Here is a 19,519-nt window from a genome sequence, read left to right on the forward strand (position 1 = left end):
GATTGTCTCTCTACATTAACAGGAGCTCTACTAGGTTTTTAGAATACTTTGTGATTTTCCTATCCCTTTGTTTCTATAAACCCTAAACCTTGGCCCCATTACAACCTTAATTATAAGACCTCTTTGATCCTTGAAAAGAGCAACCTTTGATCTGTGGAGATGAGTTATAAGAGTTGAACCTATGGCTTGGGTTCATTTGTGCAAGTAGTTGGTATCCTTCATGAGATCATACTTGAAAAAATATTTTCAGAAAAAGCTTTTTCTTTCTATTATATGTGAGCTATTTGTTTGTCTTATATATTATCTCTCTCACATATAACTTGAGTGAATATATGCTTTTGCATGAGCCAATGAATCTGAGAGAAGAAAGAGGGTGAACCGGTGAGGATTTGAGTCATAACTTGTTTGAAGCATGCTGAGATTAATATCACCAATGTAGCCCCCATGTCCTACATGTTTATATGATTAAGTTATATGTTTTTGTTGACTCTCGAATAAATGTTGGATTGATTCTTGGTTGTTGTGCTAATCTTGATGCCATGAAAGTATGAGATTTTTGAGACTAATGTTGAAAGGCTTAGTGTGTTTTTGTTTGTTTGTTTTGTTTTGTGTTTGTGTGTTCTTAGTTTTTGTTGTTTTGCTCGAGGACAAGCAAAGTCTAAGTGTGGGGGTATTTGATGTGCTCATATTTTCCTATATTTCTTTGCCTCTTAATCTTAGTATTTATGCTTAGTCCTCCTTATTTCGAGTCATTTATGTTGTTATAGTGTTTTTGTAGGTTTGTCTCATAAAGAGAAGAAAAGAAGTTAAAATGAGCTAACTAGGATTAAAAGACGCCCAGGTCCCAGAATCTGCCTGTGCAGAACATCCAACTTCCTCGAATTACTGGGAGTTACTCAGATCGAATCAGACAATGAACCTTATATCATTGGAAAGCTACGGATGTCAACTTTCTGTAGAATTTTACGGATCTCGATTTCGATTCTTCTAGAGCAAGTTATGATTATTTGAGTGAAGATAGGTCGGACAGGAAATCTGCTCGGGATTTTACACACATTCGTGGAGAACTCAAGTTCCGTGGCACAAGATCATCAATCCTAATGTTTCAAGGAAGTTAATTCAGATGAGTATTCAATGATGAACTTATTCCTACTTCTACAAGAGATATTTCAAGCTTTTCCCATTCCAAATGAAGAAAGGAATCTAAATCCAAGTCTTACAAGGAAACATGAAGCCAAAGATGAGCAGAAATCTTCCCTATATAAGGGAGCACAAATTTACATGAGAGGAGGAGTCTCGGGAGCACAATGTAGACGCCTAAGGAGCAGAGACGACTCATCCATCTTTCCCTTCTTTTCCCATTCCATTCTTTTTATGTTTTTCCCATGTTTTATTTAGTTATATTTTACTAAACCTTTTCTAGGGTTAAGATGATGCCCTATCATGATTGTTTATATACTTTGATGATTTATTGATGAATTTATAGTTTCTTTATGATGAATTCTTAGTCACTATTTGAATTGATGCTTTATGTTTAAGTTCTTTGATTGATCACCTTAGGGCTTTACATCTAGTAATTAGAAGATGAATTTGAGGCGTACCTGCAATATAATTCAAATTAGCTTCTTGTGATTAAGAGTTGTGAATTACATTATTGTCGTACCTGAAGTAATGGTTTGCATGATTCTCTTATTTTCTAGTACGTAATGAGTCCTATGTGTTAAATTTATGCCGTACCTGGATAAACTGCATGTTAGGATATACGACCTCTGCCGTACCTGGAGAGAATCATACACTTAAGGAAAACTATGGTCTAAGTGCCGTACCTGGACTTAGATACGAGAATTGTCATCAAAATAAATAAAAGAATCTGTTAATATTGCATCAAAACATAAATAGGATTGTTAGTGGTTGATTTCGAAACCCTAGGTTTTATCATTATTTGTTTGTTTCTTTAATTTTCACATTATTCCTTTATTCGAAAACCCAAAAATCAATATCTTCTTTTACTTGATTGTTTATGTGATTTTGTGTTTGGATTAATTAGGTTAGGATTAAAATTAATTATCAATCCTCAGTTGGAACGACCTCGTATTTGCACACTATACTAACGACGATTCGTGCGCTTGCGAGTTTTAATTAAAATTTCACAACAAGTTTTTGGCGCCGTTGCCGGGGATTAGCACAACAAGATTAGCACAACAACCAAGAATCAATGGCACAACAGTCCCCTTAGTTTTCCAGCAACATTAGAACCTCTCATGATGAATTCTCTAACACTGCATTTCCCAATGAACTCCATTCTCATGAGTGATTTCATGAGATTATTTATCTCAGCCTTATCTGAGATTTTAAACTTCTCAGCAATGGAGTTGAAGAACTCCTTGGCATACTCAGAATCTGGAATGCCTCCTCTCACATTATCAGGTATGCTTTTCTTGATCATGATCAAAGCCATTTTGTTGTGTTTGTGCCATTTTTCAAACTTCTCTTTGGCCTCCCTGCTTGCAGTTGGTGTCAATTCCTCAGGTGGATCCTCCTTGAGCACATGATTATAGTCAAGTATTCCCAAGTTGAGCTCAATGTCCGATTTCCATTTTCTGAAGTTAGAGCCATTCAGAAGCTCAATTTGGCTGATACTCATAGGGAAATGCATGGCTGCATATCAATAAAATTTAGTAAACATTCTAGTTTGCCAAATACCAGAATATTTTCGAGTCCCAAAATGAAATGAAAGTTCATGTTTTGAAAATTCATCCATGCCAAATCATATAAACAGAAAAATGAAACTCAATCACTTTCAAGATTCTGACAACCTTTGTGGTGTACTCATCTCTAATGATATCTAAATGTTCACAGTTCTGCATATGCACAATCATAAACCAAATGCTTGATGCATGTTTCTTTGGAAATTAACATCAATTTGATTTTAAGTTTTATGATGTGATCTTGTATGAAGTAGACAGAATAGGTAGATAGTTTCTTGTATACTAGGCTACTTTGATAGCATGAAGTAAATGAAACTTATTCTGTCAGGTTTATTCATGTCTTTATGATCATCCCCATTCATTGAGGATGATTAGACCTGTCTCAAAGGGATCTATCTAAGATTTTCCTCCTCACCCGGGTCCATCTCAAGGGGATATTACCTCTCCAAGATTTGTCTAGAGGATATTTTACCTCACTTGAATCTTCCTCAATGAGATTTCTTCTCACTTGGATTTGGCTCAAAGAGATTTCCAACGGTATCAAAATCACAGAACATGTGATATACATACTTATAACAACTAGTTGAAGCAATTATTTTAATGTAAATTGATGAATTCATACTAATAATCTGTATCATAACATTCAGATTTATATCTATATGTATGCATTCAAATTTAAACGATATATATTGAAACCATATGCGGATTATTGTGTGATCCCAGAATTCAAATTGAAAAACACACAGAACATGTAATTCACATGAATATAGACTGGTATCATATTGTTAGAACTGTACATGAAAATAAATACAAATCTATATCCAAATGAATACATGTAGATAGACATTTCTGTGCAAATAGAGCAAGGATACATACAGCATCATCAATCCCAGAATTCCAGAAAATATTAAAACTAGAAGAACTGCATACTTACTTGAAGAACTTGATTCGTTCATTTTGATCTTCTCCTGATTACACCTTTATGATTCTCTACAAGTAGATGGGACTATTTTATGAATGAGAAAAGGGACGTGTATCAGCAGGGACCAAAACCTGATTATATAGAGTTTAACCATGCATGGCAGTTTCTTCCATCAAGAAACTGTCATGCCATTTCAACTGCAATTTCAAACTTGTCCTAATCAGATTTATCCTAATAACTGTACTCATTTGAATTTGAAATCAAAACAGATTAATGAGGTGGACTAACATGATTTAGTTAAGTCTGCAACCTCAATTTGATAATTGAATTCCATACCAGTAACATATATATGTCTATGTCCAGCTTAATACAAAGTCTTGTTCTTAAGACATGTAACACATACCACTATTTACTACTCACAAAAATTTCAGTTACTGCATGTCTGCATCCTTTCCTCTATCGAAACAGACCAAGCGAGAACAGGATCAAGAAGGCGCATTACATTTTTGTACTCATGAAGGCAAGCTCTTAGAGTATCGACTGATTCTTTTTTTTTGACCTTGTCTAGGCCCAAGATAAAACCCCTACGGCGCATGTAAAATGCTCCAACTGTGCATTGCAGCACAGTGCCTGGCCACTTTGACAGCTTCGGGGTTCGAACCTAGGTTGGGGAGCACACCCAACTAGGCAAGAACCACTAGGCCACTTGCAGTGGTTGTATCGACCGATTCTTGGTATGTGTTATTCTTGGGCATTACAATTTCACTTGTTCGTGAGTAATCCAGCACGACTCTTTGAAAATCTTATTTGTTTGCTCAATCTTCTTGATCTCCATTGTTTTTCTTCATAACCCCCAAGAATCCAGAAAGCTAAAAAAAAAAAAAAAAACCCCCTAAACACCTAAAAGGCCAAAGCTCTAGACTACCTAATTCACAAAAAATGAAGAATCTTTCTAGATTTTCTTTGTGAAGCTCTTATCTACTTTTATTGTATCCGTTGTTTTGCATATTTTGGTTTTTTATTCTTAGTTTCATTTAGTTGAAGAGAAAGTGCCTTATCCACTAAACGAAATGCTAGTTAGTTTTAGTAAAATTATCTATGTAGTTGTTTCTTTCTATTTTCCTTATTTTGGTAAGTCGGTCATTATTTGAAATTTTACGACTTTCCCTCCATAAAACTGACGTCATTTTTAGAAAGAAAAAGTATAAAAATGAAAGCCACCTGGCAATCAGGCACACAGAAAACAGTTAAAAATATATATATATTTTGTAAAGCGTATAACAACGCCTTGGAAATTGAGCCGCCAAAGTAACTAACCGCTTCTTCAGTTCTTCTTGTTTCTTCTTCCGCTTCTTCACTCCCAAAATCCAAAGCATAACAGAACCACCGCCACTGCCACCATAACCACCGCCGAGCTCTCTCTCCGAGCCCAAGTCACCAAACCCATTGCGATTCCAGTCCCGTAGCCGATCAGTTCAACACCGCGCCTCGCATTTCGTCGCCGCACAATCTCATCGCCGAGCTTGGTTTCGAGTTGCGCCTCGCATTTCAGCCATTTCTGTGCCAGTAGATAAAGGTAACTCGTAGCTTTTTCTCTTACCCAACAAGAAAAAGCTGAATTGAAAGAAAGATTTCATTTTTGGCAAGAATTGAAACTCTGAACTTTTGTATTTTGAAGTATCATGCAATCTGTTTAGGGTCCAATCATGAAAATCTGGAAATCATGTTATCACTTTCTTTGTTATTTTTGTTGTCAATCTGGTAATCAAAGTTTCATTCTTGGAATTGGTTGAATGCCTTTTATGATTTGAGTTTGAGTTTAGGTTTATTTATCAACGAACTTGATGGAAACAATGGGCTGGATGAAGTTTTGAGTTGTGAATGATGACTTGGTGTTTCTTGGTTTGTATTAGACTGAAATACCTTGGAGCTTGATGGGCTACTGTATTGGTAGAACTTAAAGATCACAACATTTCATTTACCAAAGACATCGTCTCTTTTGCTTCATTTCCCCCTAATATACGTACTTTCTTGATGATTGAATACCGAATACGCTTGACTGGAAGGTTCTGAATGGATGCTTTGCCCTCTGGGTGATTTATTTGCACAAAGTGTTTGGGGTGTTTATCTTTCGACTTTACATTTCTCTGTTTCTTGTTGCTTGTGGAGCTCTTGTCCACTTTTAATGTATCTGCATCTTTTGGTTTTCTATTGTTACTGTTTTATTTTGCTGATACAGTTATCAACTGATCTGTTTGATTACGTTTCAGGTGTCAGGCTTAGTGATGCTTCAAAGAAGTTAGGGGAGAAGTTCGCTACAGGAGCTTTTGTTGTTAAGGTGATGTAGTTTTTAAAATTGTGTTTATTTGTTTGCAATATATCTTTTATTTAAGTGGCAGCACTTCTTCACCTTTTATGGGATAGTTAACAAATTTACCTTTTGTTATTGTTTTCAAAATTCGGTTTGTTATTCTAGAGCTCTGCTCTTGAATTCATTATTTTTAAATGAAATTTGTGTCACTGAAAATTTGTGTTCAAGTGATTTCGAAGCAATCTGTACCTATGTAGTTATCTGTAGGCAGTTTGGCATTTAAGCATTCGTGATAACTGTCTCATGTTTTATTGGATGCTTCGAATTGTCATGTGATTGCAGCAGTTAGTCAACATTGCCTTATGATCATCCAAGATTGCAAACCTCTGAACCTTCCATCCTAAACTCTAAACAGTGAATATGAGCTATTGTTTTCTGAGTTGAAGTTCTCTTATTACTGTGCCTGTTTTGCACAATGCACAGTACTGTGAACATTAATCATATTCCACATGAGTTGAAACTCTGAACCTAACTTTTCTATTTTCACGTATCATGCAATCTATATAGGGTCCAATCACTGTTATGTTGGTTTCTTTTTCATTGCACAGGTTATTCATGAAAATCTGGAAATCATGTTATCACTTTCTTTGTTATTTTTGTTGTCAATTTAGTTTGGTGTCAAAGTTTGATTCATGGAATTGGTTGACGGTAAAAAAATTTAATGCCTTCTATGATTTGATTTTAGGTTTATTTATCAGCAAACTAGATGGAGACAGTGTGCGGTATGAATTTTGTGTTGTGAATAATGACTTCGTGTTTCTTTTTAACTTCTCATGTTGGCACTATATACTATGGTTATGCTCCTCTTTCATTTGCTGCTTGAATGAAGCGTTGCTAGACTTAAATTTATCTAATCCTCAAACAATATGCTTCTCTTTCGAGGTTATGTTTCTCTGTTTCTTGTTGCTTGTGGAGCTCTTGTCCGCTATTATTGTATCTGTTGTTCGATAAAATTTGCTATGATTCTCTTCCCAAAAGAAAAAAAAATTAAAAAAAAAAAAAAAATTCAGACACATTGGAATATGATTATTACATTGATCGTTTGCTAGCATTAAAGCCGCCAGTTGAACATAAAAGTATATATTAATTAGCAAATGGTTATTCACAGGTCAACATTCATTAGTGACCAAGATCTAAGGGTTGCAGTGTGAGTGTATCCACAAGGAAACAAGTAAGTGTTCTTTTTACATGTTTAATTTGCTGAAATACTTTTCATAAGAACTTCTTAAGTCTAATACTAATTCGAAGTTTATCCATATATTACAAATTGTATGAGTAGCAGTTGTGTTCTCAATTGGGTAATTATTCTTGATATACAATTATAGATTGCTATATTTGATTGGTATGGTTGTGAAATATAAGTTTCCTTCAAAGAATTATATAACTGAAAAGTTAAACCTACAATTCGATTATTAATGCTGAACAGTAATTCCTAATATAGGTTGTAGCAACTTGTGGAAAATATCGGTTTGTGTGCACTATCTGTGTTGTTATCTGTTTGTCTTGGCTGGAGCCCTATTTTGCAGTTAAGTCATAGTTTGTGGACTTGTCCACTTTCCCTTCATTGATATCTTTTCTGTTTTGCTCCACCAAAAAAAAAGGAAAAAGATTGGTTGTCCTGAACCCCACCCTTTCACTTCCATTATTCCCTACATATCTGTTGTTCAATGCTTTTGATTCTTTTCCTAACGGTTACCAAAAGTATTGTGTAGAGTGACTTGCAAATCTGCATACAGTAGCAATTGTCCCCTAAAGAAATTAAGAAGTAAGCCAAAACCTTGTATGCAAAATTGTTTTATATTGCTATTGTACATCCTAAATGATATTAGATGTGTAGGTTTGGAGGAGCTTTGTATTCGACTGATATATCTGGCAGCTTGATGGGCTTTTGTATCAGCAGAATTTAGAGATCACAACATTTCATTAACCAAACGTTTAATAGCTCTTTTGCTTCATTTTCCCCTATATAGGTACTTAGTTGACGATTGAATACGCTTGACTGGAAGATTCTTTTCAGAACCCTTTGCCCTCTGGGTGATTTATTTGCATCAAGTGTTTGGGGTGTTTATTTCGACTTTATGTTTTTCTGTTTGGCTTGTGGAGCTCCTGTCCACTTTTATTATATCGGTTGTTCAATAAACTTTGCTTTTTATTCTTTTCCCAGAAGGAAAAAAAAAAAAAAACAAGAAGTCAGATACGATTGGAATATGATTATTACATTACATTGATCATTTGCTAGCATTAAAGCCCCCAATTGAACATGAAAGTATAAATTAACTAGCAAATGATTATTCACAGGTCAACATTCTTTAGTGACCAAGATCTAAGAGGTTGTGGTGTGAGTGAATCCACAAGGAAACAAGTAAGTGATTTCTCTTTACATGTTTAATTTGCTGAAATACTCTCATTCACAAGAACTTCTCAAGTCTAATACTAATTTGAAATTTATCCATATAATACAAATTGTATAAGTGGCAGTTGTCATCTCGATTGGGTAATTATTGTATGAAAAGTTAAACATATAATTTCATTTATCAATGCTGAACAGTAATTTCTAATATAGGTTGTAGCAACTAGTGGAAAATATTTGTTTGTTGTGCACTATCTGTGTTCCTATCTGTTTGTCTTGGCTGGAGCGCTATTTTGCAGTTCAGTCCTACTTGTCCACTTTCACTTCATTGATATCTTTTCTGTTTGCTCCACAAAAACAAAAATAAGACAAAGAGAAACAAAACCAAACATAAAACAAAAAACAAAAATAATAAAAACTTTTGGAAAACATTGGTTATCCTGAACCCCACCCTTTTGCTTTTGTTATTCCCTCCGTACCATTTTCAATCAATGATGTTCTCTTCTTCAGGGGATGAAAGACACAGAAAATTATTCTTCTCCCCCTCATGTCCCTAATGATATTGTCAAGGATATTCTGAAAAGGCTATGTACCAAATCGCTGGTCCGATTTCTAAGTGTATCAAAGGACTGGAATCATATAATTTCAGACCCACAATTTGCTGCCAGCCATCTGAGTCACAATATATTACAGTCTACAAATCTTTCTTTAATCTCTTATCACAAAAAGCTCGACCCTTCTGAGTACCAGTTAGCTACCAAGGATGATCTTCATCTCTTTCCTAACGGCCTTCCAATGGGAAGTGTGGAGGTTGAACACCCGACTGGGAAAAAAATTCCTTTTGAGATATTTGGCTCAGTTGATGGGCTAATCTGCATCTCTGATAAACCTTGCACATTAACAAGTCCTGTCTACATTTGCAATCCATCGATAAGAAAGTATGTGCTACTTCCAAAGTCCCTCTTCCTCACTCCTGATTTCTCTGATGATCATAATCTTCTTTCATTTGGGTTTAGCCCAGACCGCGATGATTACATAGTTGTCAGAACTGTGTGGGGCAAAAGTTCTGCAGAAATGTCAGCTCGCATGGAGATCTATAGTCTGAACAGCAAATGTTGGAAGGAAATTGTTGAACTTCCTGATATTCTCAAGGAGTCTGAGAACTTTATCAAATGTGGAGTCTGCAAGGGAATTGTATACTGGCTGATACCAGATATATATGAAGTCCATGTTCTCTGTTTGAACCTCAGCACTACGCTTTTCATGAAGCTGGCGCTACCCAATGCAATGATGGAGGGTGGATCTCTACTGTTGAGTCAATTCAAGGAAAATTTGTGTCTGTTTCACTGCCATACGACAGATAAGGTGGAGCATGTTGTTGACATCTGGGTTTTGGAAAACAACTCTTTCAAAAAGGAACACTTGGCAGTCTCAAAGGGAAGGGAGATTGTTCCAATTGGGTTTGGGCTGCATAATGAACTGATTCTTGTGAAACTTGATGAGCACAATGAGTATAGACTGCAGCTATATGATTTGGAATCAAATGAGATGACTGACACCGGTATCATAATGGCTGAAAAGCTGTTTGCTGATACTTATACTGAAAGCTTACTCCTGATCAACAATCCTAATTGAAAAGCTTGGAAGAATCAGTGAAACAAAATGAAAACTTTATTACTTAAAGTTTCAAGTTTTATTCTCTGTCCTTTGTGTCTGGTGTCTAGTCTATCCTTTATGTTACCAGATTCATTTGTTCTGGCTTTGCGTTAAAGAAATACTGTGGAAACTGCTAGTTACTCTCATTACAAGTGCAGAGCTGCTGAAGAAATTTACTTCCTACTTCCTGTTCACAATGTATACAGCTATTCCAAATCAGTTGGCTAGATGGAGCCAGTCTCGATGTGTTTCTAGACATAGGAGTGATCCTACACATGGGACATAGTTGGATATGTTTCTTTTGGGCACGTGACCCTGCATTTTACGAAAAGACTTGTACTACTTTTGCTAAAATGACAATCGATTTTGGTTTAACCTGTTTGTAGTATTTCTTAGGCATTTGTTTAGTTTTTTTTTTTCTGCCACTGTTTTTCATCAGTTTCTGTGGGATTATGGTGTTGTTTTCTACTCCATAGTGTGTTGTGGCCTAAACTACAGCAGATTGCCAGTGTAGAATAATAGATGTAGAGTATTCTTTAAAATCACCAGATTTAGAGGCTCAAACTTAACTCTCTCCCACAGCTCTTCCAAATCCGCACCACCATAGGTTTTAAACGTTCTCTTGTTTCTTTTCATCCATACATCCAAATTTACAACTAACAATCCACATCCCCAAATAAGTTTGGCCCTTTTACCCTTACTGAAAGCATTATGCTTTACAGATCAATCTTCATTAAAGCATTTGATCAATCCACTCCTGCACACTCTTTTGCCATTCCCCACCACCAGTTTATGATAAAGGGTGAATTGATATAATTCTGCTGAAAAATATCCTTCATACCAGTTTGTGAGGGGAAATGGTGTACTACTTTGGAATTTGCATTAGTAACTAACTCTCTAGTGCAACTACATCAAGGAAACCCAAAATCTGATAATTTAACGAAAGTCAAAGTAATATAAAACACGAACTAAAGAGTACTAACAAAACTAGAATAGAGAAGAATGAGTGGTCATTACATAGCAAACTAATTATTATATGGCTGTAATTAAGTTGAAAAAGTTATAGAATTTTAGCCAAAACATGAATAATGTCATAATTTTCTTATTTCTACAGAGCATTGAAACATTTGTGGTCCATTTTCCCCTTAACAATTTTTGGAATCTACATTTGCTTACTCCTCTACGGAACATTTCAATCCAAGCACTGAAATTGTTAACTATGAAGGAGTACTTTCTATCTGTAGCTCTCAACTTATTGCTTTTCAAAATTCTTTATTTTTATCTCTACCGCTTCATGGATAAAACACTGAAGGATAATGTAACTTTGAATCCAATATGGAGGTTATATGGCTTGATAGTACATACCTTAAAATTAGCATCAGCCGAAACCCTCTCCAGGTACTTCCAATTTGAGGAAAAAAGAAAAAAAGAAAAAAAAAAAACTCGATTTTCTTTCACTATGTGTTTGTCACTACCGCTTATTTCGAAGAATTTGCAATCGTGTGCTATTCCAATTTATTACACTGAATGTTCTGATACAATGTGCTTGGTTCCTGGTGTGATCCACAAATTTCATTCTTGTTGTAAATGTGCATGCTGTCAATGAAGTTGTTCAGAGTTTGGATTATTATTTGCTTCTCTGTGTGGGAGCAACAATTAACCATTTTCATGTAGGCTCTTGCAAAAAATTGTCAGTCCCCTTCCTAAACCCTAAACAATTAACCATTTCCTCCACCAAGGCCTACTCGTGTATTGAAACCCCCTCAATTGGTGCCCGGAAGTGGAGTCCAAAAAACCGACGAAGGCACTAAAATGGTTTTTTGGACCCAGTTCCTACTGGTTTGTTAAAAATTAATACTGATGCGGCTTGGGATTCAGAGTCTTTCTCTTGTCGCATTGCAGCAATGGCCTGAAACTCTTCAGGTGATAATGTTGTTGGTACTAGTAAGTCTGTATATGCTCTGTCAGCAGTAGCTTCTGTAGGTTTGGCTGTGATTGAGGGTCTTTCTTTGGCTGCATCGTTGAATATCTCTTCTTTCCTTTTAGAATTATACTCCTCCCATGTCATCTCAGCTCTAAAATTTGCAAGGGTTCCTTTAGATTAGACTGCTGCTTTGGTAATCTGGCATAATTGCTCTTTGGTTCCTTCGTTTACTGCAATTAGCTGGTGTTGGTCTAGCAGACAAGCCAACGAGACGGCTGACTGCCTAGCGGCTTTGACTTCCAGGTGGATGTGTCGGCTTTGACTTCCAGGTGGATGTGTCATCATGATGGATGACCAATCCACCTTCATCCTTTACAAACCTGTTGTTGTTTGATAGTTCCCACATCAGCCCTCAGGATTCTGTTCCTTGGGATTTTGATGTTGGTTAGTTTCTTTTGTATTCCTGACTGTTGTTTTCATCTATATTCTTCTGTTTTCTCATCAAAAAAAAAAAAAAAAAAATGTAAGGACTGTTGATGCCATGTTATTGATAAATCTGAGTAAAAGTTTTTTGGAGTCATTTTGAATAAGTACGCTGAATTTGAATGCATTACATATCTAGTAGTAAATCTTTCTCTTAATAGGAATACTGGTTTTGGTGTTTTGGACAGGCAATCTTCAAATTTAACAGAACCATAATAATACATCCTCTTTTGTAATTGTCTAGTTATGCTTCTTCTTCTTCTTCTTCTTTTTTTTTTTTTTTTTTTTTTTTTTTTTGAAGGTGGTCTAGTTATGTTTCATACCTACTCCCAGATTTGATGGTTCTCTTACTTATTTCCTATTTCATAATTGTCTAGTTATGTTTCAGATGTAGAGGGCTAAGGGACACAAATGTTCAAAGAGTGGAATCCCATCAGATTATTCCGGAGGTAAACTTATTATCTACCCTAGCAAAAGCACAGTAGTGATCACTAAAAAATGATATCTTAAAAGTGGTTTTCTGATATAATTAGACTACCAAAGGAGGCTAAGTATCCCTCCTGGCTTGATATGGATGTGGAGAAGATAAACAAATTTGGGGGTATATGTCTAATGGTATCTTTAGTGTAAAGTCTGCTTATGCTATTTTCTTTCATCCTATTGTCAGGATAACTCTCCGTGGAAACTTATTTGGAACTTCCAGCTTCCTCCCAAACTGAAGACATTCACATGGATTGTTTGTCATGATAAAATCTTGACAAATGTTCAAAGAGCCAAAAGGAATTTGACCAATGACAACTCTTGTCCTTTATGCCATCAAGCTCCTGAGACTCTTGCTCACCTATTTCGAGATTGCCTTGCTGTTCAAGTGATATGGAATTCTTTCAATATTCCATCTTGTGTGGATAATACTTCTCAGATGAATTGGAATGGTTGGCTTATGGCTCATCTTCTGTGCAAGGTCAGTTTTAGCTACAAATTGCAATGGAATTCAATGTTTGTGTTCATTTGTTGGTATAATTGGAAATGGAGGAACAAGTTCATTTTTGAACCAAGTTTCCAATATCCTTCAATCCCAATCACTTCATCATCAATGCTGGTACTGAATGGGCTACTGCTCAGGCAAAGAAGTCCTCAAATATTGGTTATTGCTTAAATCTCTTGAATTGGTCCAGACCTCCTAGCAGCATGTTTAAACTTAATGTTGATGGTTCTAGGAATACTAAATCTGGCAAAATTGGGGCACGTGGTATTATCAGATGGACTTCTGGTACTTGGATCAAAGGTTTTCAGGCCAGTTTGGCATTGGAGATGTTCTACATGCTGAATCATAGAGCTTATACTATGGTTTGAAACAAGCTATTTCTTGTGGTATTGATATGCTGGAAATCAAATCTGACTCGACTCTTTTGGTCAAACTTGTTCTTGACAGTGATACTACATTATAAATTTATACCCTCTTGGCTCTCTGATTTCTTGCTGCAGAACTTTGCTTGGGAGATATAATGCTGTTTCTCTTAAGCATATATATATATAGAGTGCAATATGGTGAATGACTGCTTAGCTAAAAACTGTATCAACCACGACTATGGAGCGATTGAATTTGCTGACCCTCCTTCTCATGCTTTGCAGGCTTACTTGGAAAATTTGGATTCTCTTGGCAGATCTCGGAAGATTAAAACTGGGCATGATTCTGGTGCCTGCTAGTCAGTTTTTTTTTTGTTTTTTCTTTTCCTTTTGCTGGCCTTTCAGGCCCCTTGTTCACCAAAAAAAAAAAAGGGACTACTGAAAAATGAAAATAGAAGAACCACCAAGAAGGGAGAAGAAGGAAAACCGGGACCCATCTACAATTCTATAATGTGTGTACCTCTTTTAAATAGACGTGAAGTCTTCTTTCTTTTTTGTGTTTTTTTTGGTTACAGATAGAAAGAATTTGCTAATCTTCTTTTGTGAGATGTACATAGGAAGTTTAGCTCTCAGTTATATGTAGGATTAATTTCAGTTTACCCCTCTGAGGTTTGGGGGTGTCATCATTTCACCCCCCAAACTCTCAATTTCACTTTTTTACCCCCTGAACTTTCCAATTTCAATCAGTCGTGTCCAATTTCTCCTATTCCGTCCAAATTGGACTTTAACTCTGACTTTTGAGGGGTAAAATGGTCATTTCAAGACAAAAAAAAAATTCATTTTTTTTTTTTTTTTTTTTTCTGTTTTTTTCGTTTTTTTTTTTTTTTTTAATTTTATTTTGTCTTCAACTTATACACCACAAGTTATAATAGGTTTATAAAAATAAAAAAATACTCTAGGTGGTTAAAAGCCGCTCGCTGGTCTACGATATTTATTATATATCTCCGATAAAGTGAAGAATTTTAGGATATATCCCCAATAAAGTGAAGAAATATCTGTAAAAAATAATTTTACACTTTATCTGTAAATAAATATCTGTATATCCCCAATAAAGTGAAGAAATATCTGTGTAAAATCATTTTTGGCCTACGATATTTGTGATATATCTCCAATAAAGTGAAGAATTTTAGGATATATCCCCAATAAAGTGAAGAAATATCTGTAAAAAATGATTTTACACTTTATCTGTAAATATCTGTATATCCCCAATAAAGTGAAGAAATATCTGTTTAAAATCATTTTTTACAGATATTTATTTACAGATAAAGTGTAAAATTATTTTTTATAGATATTTCTTCACCTTATTGGGGATATATCCTAAAATTCTTCACTTTATCAGAGATATATCACAAATATCGTAGACCAGCGAGTGTGTAAAATCATTTTTTACAGATATTTATTTACAGATAAAGTGTAAAATTATTTTTTACAGATATTTCTTCACTTTATTGGGGATATATCCTAAAATTCTTCACTTTATCGGAGATATATCACAAATATCGTAGACCAGCAAGAGGCTTTCAACCACTTAGAGTATTTTTTTGTTTTTATAAACCTATTATAACTTGTGATGTATAGGTTGAAGACAAAATAATAAATAAAAAAAAACAGAAAAAAAAAAAAAAAAAACGAATTTTTTTATTTTTTTATTTTTTTGTCTTTAAATGACCATTTTACCCCTCAAAAGTCAGAGTTAAAGTCCAATTTGGACGGAATAGGAGAAATTGGACACGACTGATTGAAATTGGAAAGTTCAGGGGGTAAAAAAGTGAAATTGAGAGTTTGGGGGGTGAAATGATGACACCCCCAAACCTCAGGGGGGTAAACTGTAATTAATCCTTATATGTATGTCCAACCAAAAAGTGAGACAAATCTGAAGGACTTTTATGTGGATGTAGGATCAAAATGCAGAAGCACATATATGCAGCCTATTGCATGCTTTACCAATGACAACTCTTTTACCTTGTTGTCTAAAAATCTCAACGCCTTAGTTCTTCTGCTATTTGTGTCTCTGTCATCATCAAAAGTTTAGAAAATAGAAATTGTTATGGTGAAGGAAGTATAAGACTTGAATTCTTATTTATGGCCTTCCCAGTCGATACAGATGGCGCCAAAGCATATGGTTGCATCATTCATGAACTACGTGTTCATTATGTTGTGATTTGCAGTTGTTAGGAGAATGGCTATTTATAAAGCTACTGCCTACTGCCTTTACTACAATCTACAGAGCTACTCTATTGCTGATAGATCCTGAGATCTTCGAGTCATTACCAGTTGTTTCTGGTTTCTTTCAGGTAGTGATCGAGTCTATTAAGGAAATCCGCATATTTTTATATATGTGGAGGTCCTTAACAGAGAAACACTATATATATATACATCAATTGTAAGTCCAATTTGTATCTATGTAATGTCACATTTTGGGTTTGTATTATCAATAGCAGTGCTCGGAAGACGAAAAAAAAAATACATCATAACAAAAAACATGGAATTCGATAGTTGTTTGTTGGATAAAATACTCATCAAACGCAAGATTGGTTTGGAGTTAGCATCTCCGATCCAATCTACTATAGTCTAATCCAGTTTGAATTCCTAATCCTATCTTGTCTACACTACCAAAACGTCCAAATGTAGGAGAAGTTTAAACTTCATCCTAATTTTTTTGGTTCTCAATTTCTAGACTGAATTATGTTTCCTTGTCCTACGACAATTAGGCTCGACCAAGTGTTTTTATACTTGTAAGAAGTCTGAATATTTATCTGATATTGTCAAGTTATTTCCGATTCATAATTTTTTAACTTTATTTGGTTTTAGTTTCTGTCAGGATGAAGGACTCGCATACGAAAAATTTCATATGTGAAGATATCTTGATTAACATTTTAGCAAGACTGCCTGCCAAATCCCTCGTACGGTTTATGTGTGTATGCAAGTCATGGAGTAATTTGATTGGCAGCTCAAGCTTTATTTCCACACATCTCAACAGGAACATCAAAAATCATGATCATCACTATCTAATTTCTCACCACTATTATAGAGGCGCCCGCGACCGCTCACTCATATCACTTTTTTCTAATGAAACATTTGAGCAGTGCTTGGAGTTACAACATCCCTCGTGGACCAAGGAACGCTTTAGAGTATATGGTTCAAGCAATGGTTTAGTTTGTATCTCTGATAAAAGATTGAGTTCAACGAGTTCTATATGCATATGGAACCCATCTATTAGAAAATCCATATCTCTTCCCAAGACCTACATCCCAGATCATAGCTGCTTAGTTTCAGAAATCTATCTGTCATTCTGTTTTCACCCAACTCATAATGATTACAAGGTGGTAAAGATGTTGCATGAATGGAATAAGCTTTCCATGGAAGTTGAGGTGTATAGTCTTAGCAACAACTCCTGGAAGGTGATTGAAATTACTCCTTGGTTAAATTCTAGTTGGTATCTCACAGGTTATGAGGTTTGCAATGGAATAGTATATTGGCTGATTTCTGGAGGTCATTATAGGATTGTGTCCTTTGATACAGGGAGCGAAAAATTTGGTGAGTTAGTGGTTCCAGAACACATATTGCCGGTTAAGGGTGCTGTCAAGATTGAAGTGTACAAGGAAACCATATGCCTGCTTCAAGGTCAAACAGATGTTGATTTATGGGTTCTGCAAGAAGGGTCTTTTCAAAGGCTGCGTACTATTTTACTGCCTCGAGCAAATATTTTCATACTAATTGGCTTATTTACAGATAATGGACTCTTGGTACAAGAACAATCAAGATTCACTGAGTTAGATTTGTTTGATCTTGAATCCAACCAGCTTAAAAGTACCGGAATCCTTATGTGCCAACGTAAGCTCCATACTTACATAGAAAGTCTAGTTCTACTCGATCATTGAAATTCATTATCACATACAACTGTTGTATTATTCATCTTCATGATCTCTTACATTTTGTTTCTCAATCCTCTCCGTTGCCTTGTGTTTACTTCTCATAACCTGTTAAGTGGTGATTTTGCCTACACTGGCATAAAAATTATCCATCATGCCTACGAGGTTTTGAAATAATGCACGTTTTGAACAGCAATAAGGAAAGAATTATTTGACTAAGAATATGTTTAAACAGCTGGTTAGCTCCATTACTCGACGTCCTTAACTCCATATCCAATTTATTCTTTCAGATGAAAGTACGCTGAAGTAAAAGAAAACTATTTTAAATTATACTAATGGCGAATACAGAAATACTGAAAAAGAGGACAAGATGTATAAAAATTATAAGCTTTCAGGATTCACAAAAATATACTTTCTGACTAGAATGTAATTGGCAAAAAAGATACTGTCGCAAGCACGAAATTCCTCGTAATCATACTGCACATACGTACACAAGCTTTTATATCAGAGGAATATTCATGATGAAAGTTGACCGAACTAATAAACATGCCAATAAGGAACTCGGAAATCATTGGAACTGACTGTAATAAGAAAATGCAGGACTTGAAACAAAATGCTGCTTAGGGACTGAAAAGGAGAAAAGAGACCCTCATGACATTTGAGGTAGTAATGCAAACTTCTCCTGCCCTCCAGAAAACCCAAAACATAGAGCTTGGAAATAAAGCTCACCTTATCGATCACTGACTAGCCAGGCAACAAATCAGATAGACAAAATCCATTGTAAAATGTAATGAATGCAAGACATGCAAAAGCAACAAAATATAATGCAGAAGAAGTACGGATATATGCCATTCTAAGAAGAAGAAAAAAAAAATATATATATTAAATAAGACATCCGGACCAAACGTGACATCAGGACTAAGGACACTGGATCATACCATCAAAGTTTTCAAAGAACTATACTTTAACGTCTCGTTTGGTTCACGTACGGTATGGATTTCTTAGGAAAGTTAATCATTTGTATTTCCATCGGGAAGGGAAATTAAGATTCCTACTAATGTGTTTGGTAGCAGTAAGCAATAGAATCAGCAACTAATAGTATAATTGAAGAAAATACCAATTTTCATTTTTTTATAGAAGTATTTTAGCCATACAAATAGTGTATAAATGTTAGAAAAATGTAATAAATGCTAGGAAATGAGAAAGGAAAATGGTTCCTTAGAGCATCTTTAGCAATGCTAGCCATTTTTGAGTCAAATTTTAGCTAAAGTAGCTAAAAAGTCATTTTGGCTAGCCACTTCAGAAATACGTCTGCATCAGTGCTCTCTATTTTAGCTAGTTTTGAATTTATATTATTTTTTAAATGAAGATTAAATGGTTTAAATATATTTATAAATTACATAAAATAACTCAAAATGAATGTTTTAGATTATAGAGAGCCTCATCTTGCTCTCTATATTTAGGAACGATATAGCTAAAAGTTATAATAGAGAGTCATTTAGGAGTCTGGTGTAGCTGCTAAAATATATAAAAAGCTCTCTAAAATAGCTAAGAAGCCAAAATAGAGAGTCTGCTAAAGATGCTCTTAGGAGAATGATTAATTTTCCTTCCTATATATTTTCCCTTGCAAGAGGAACCATTTTCCTAACCTTGCACTTACCAAACACAGGAAAGTAAGCACTTTCCCTTTTCCAAGCTTAAAATCCTTGAAACAAACGAGGCCTAAGGGTGGTGTCATAAGACAGAACTGCTGCTTTTTCTTAAGATGGAAAAATGAAAAATTTAAGAGGTTGTTAATATCATAAGACTAGCTAGCATGCATGTCA

The 19,519-nt window shown here is 35.1% G+C and overlaps 2 protein-coding genes across 2 annotated transcripts; one reads left to right on the forward strand and one right to left on the reverse strand.

Annotated features, from left to right (window-relative positions):
• Positions 1-2,212: 2,212 nt before the first annotated feature.
• Positions 2,213-3,763, reverse strand: LOC133716125 (uncharacterized). The gene is made up of 2 exons (XM_062142860.1): positions 3,643-3,763; positions 2,213-2,658 (listed from the first exon to the last, which is right to left on the reverse strand). The coding sequence occupies exons 1-2, from the start codon at positions 3,662-3,664 to the stop codon at positions 2,213-2,215; spliced, it is 468 nt and encodes a 155-aa protein (XP_061998844.1). The 5' UTR covers positions 3,665-3,763.
• An 11,757-nt stretch (positions 3,764-15,520) lies between these two features.
• LOC133716126 (F-box protein CPR1-like) lies at positions 15,521-17,702 on the forward strand. Its single transcript, XM_062142861.1, has 2 exons — positions 15,521-16,115; positions 16,633-17,702. Exon 2 carries the CDS (start codon positions 16,644-16,646, stop codon positions 17,700-17,702), a length of 1,059 nt encoding a protein of 352 aa, XP_061998845.1. The 5' UTR covers positions 15,521-16,115; positions 16,633-16,643.
• The last annotated feature ends 1,817 nt before the right edge of the window (positions 17,703-19,519 follow it).

Source organism: Rosa rugosa, chromosome 6, assembly GCF_958449725.1.
Source record: "Rosa rugosa chromosome 6, drRosRugo1.1, whole genome shotgun sequence".
In the NCBI taxonomy this organism is placed as follows: domain Eukaryota; kingdom Viridiplantae; phylum Streptophyta; class Magnoliopsida; order Rosales; family Rosaceae; genus Rosa; species Rosa rugosa.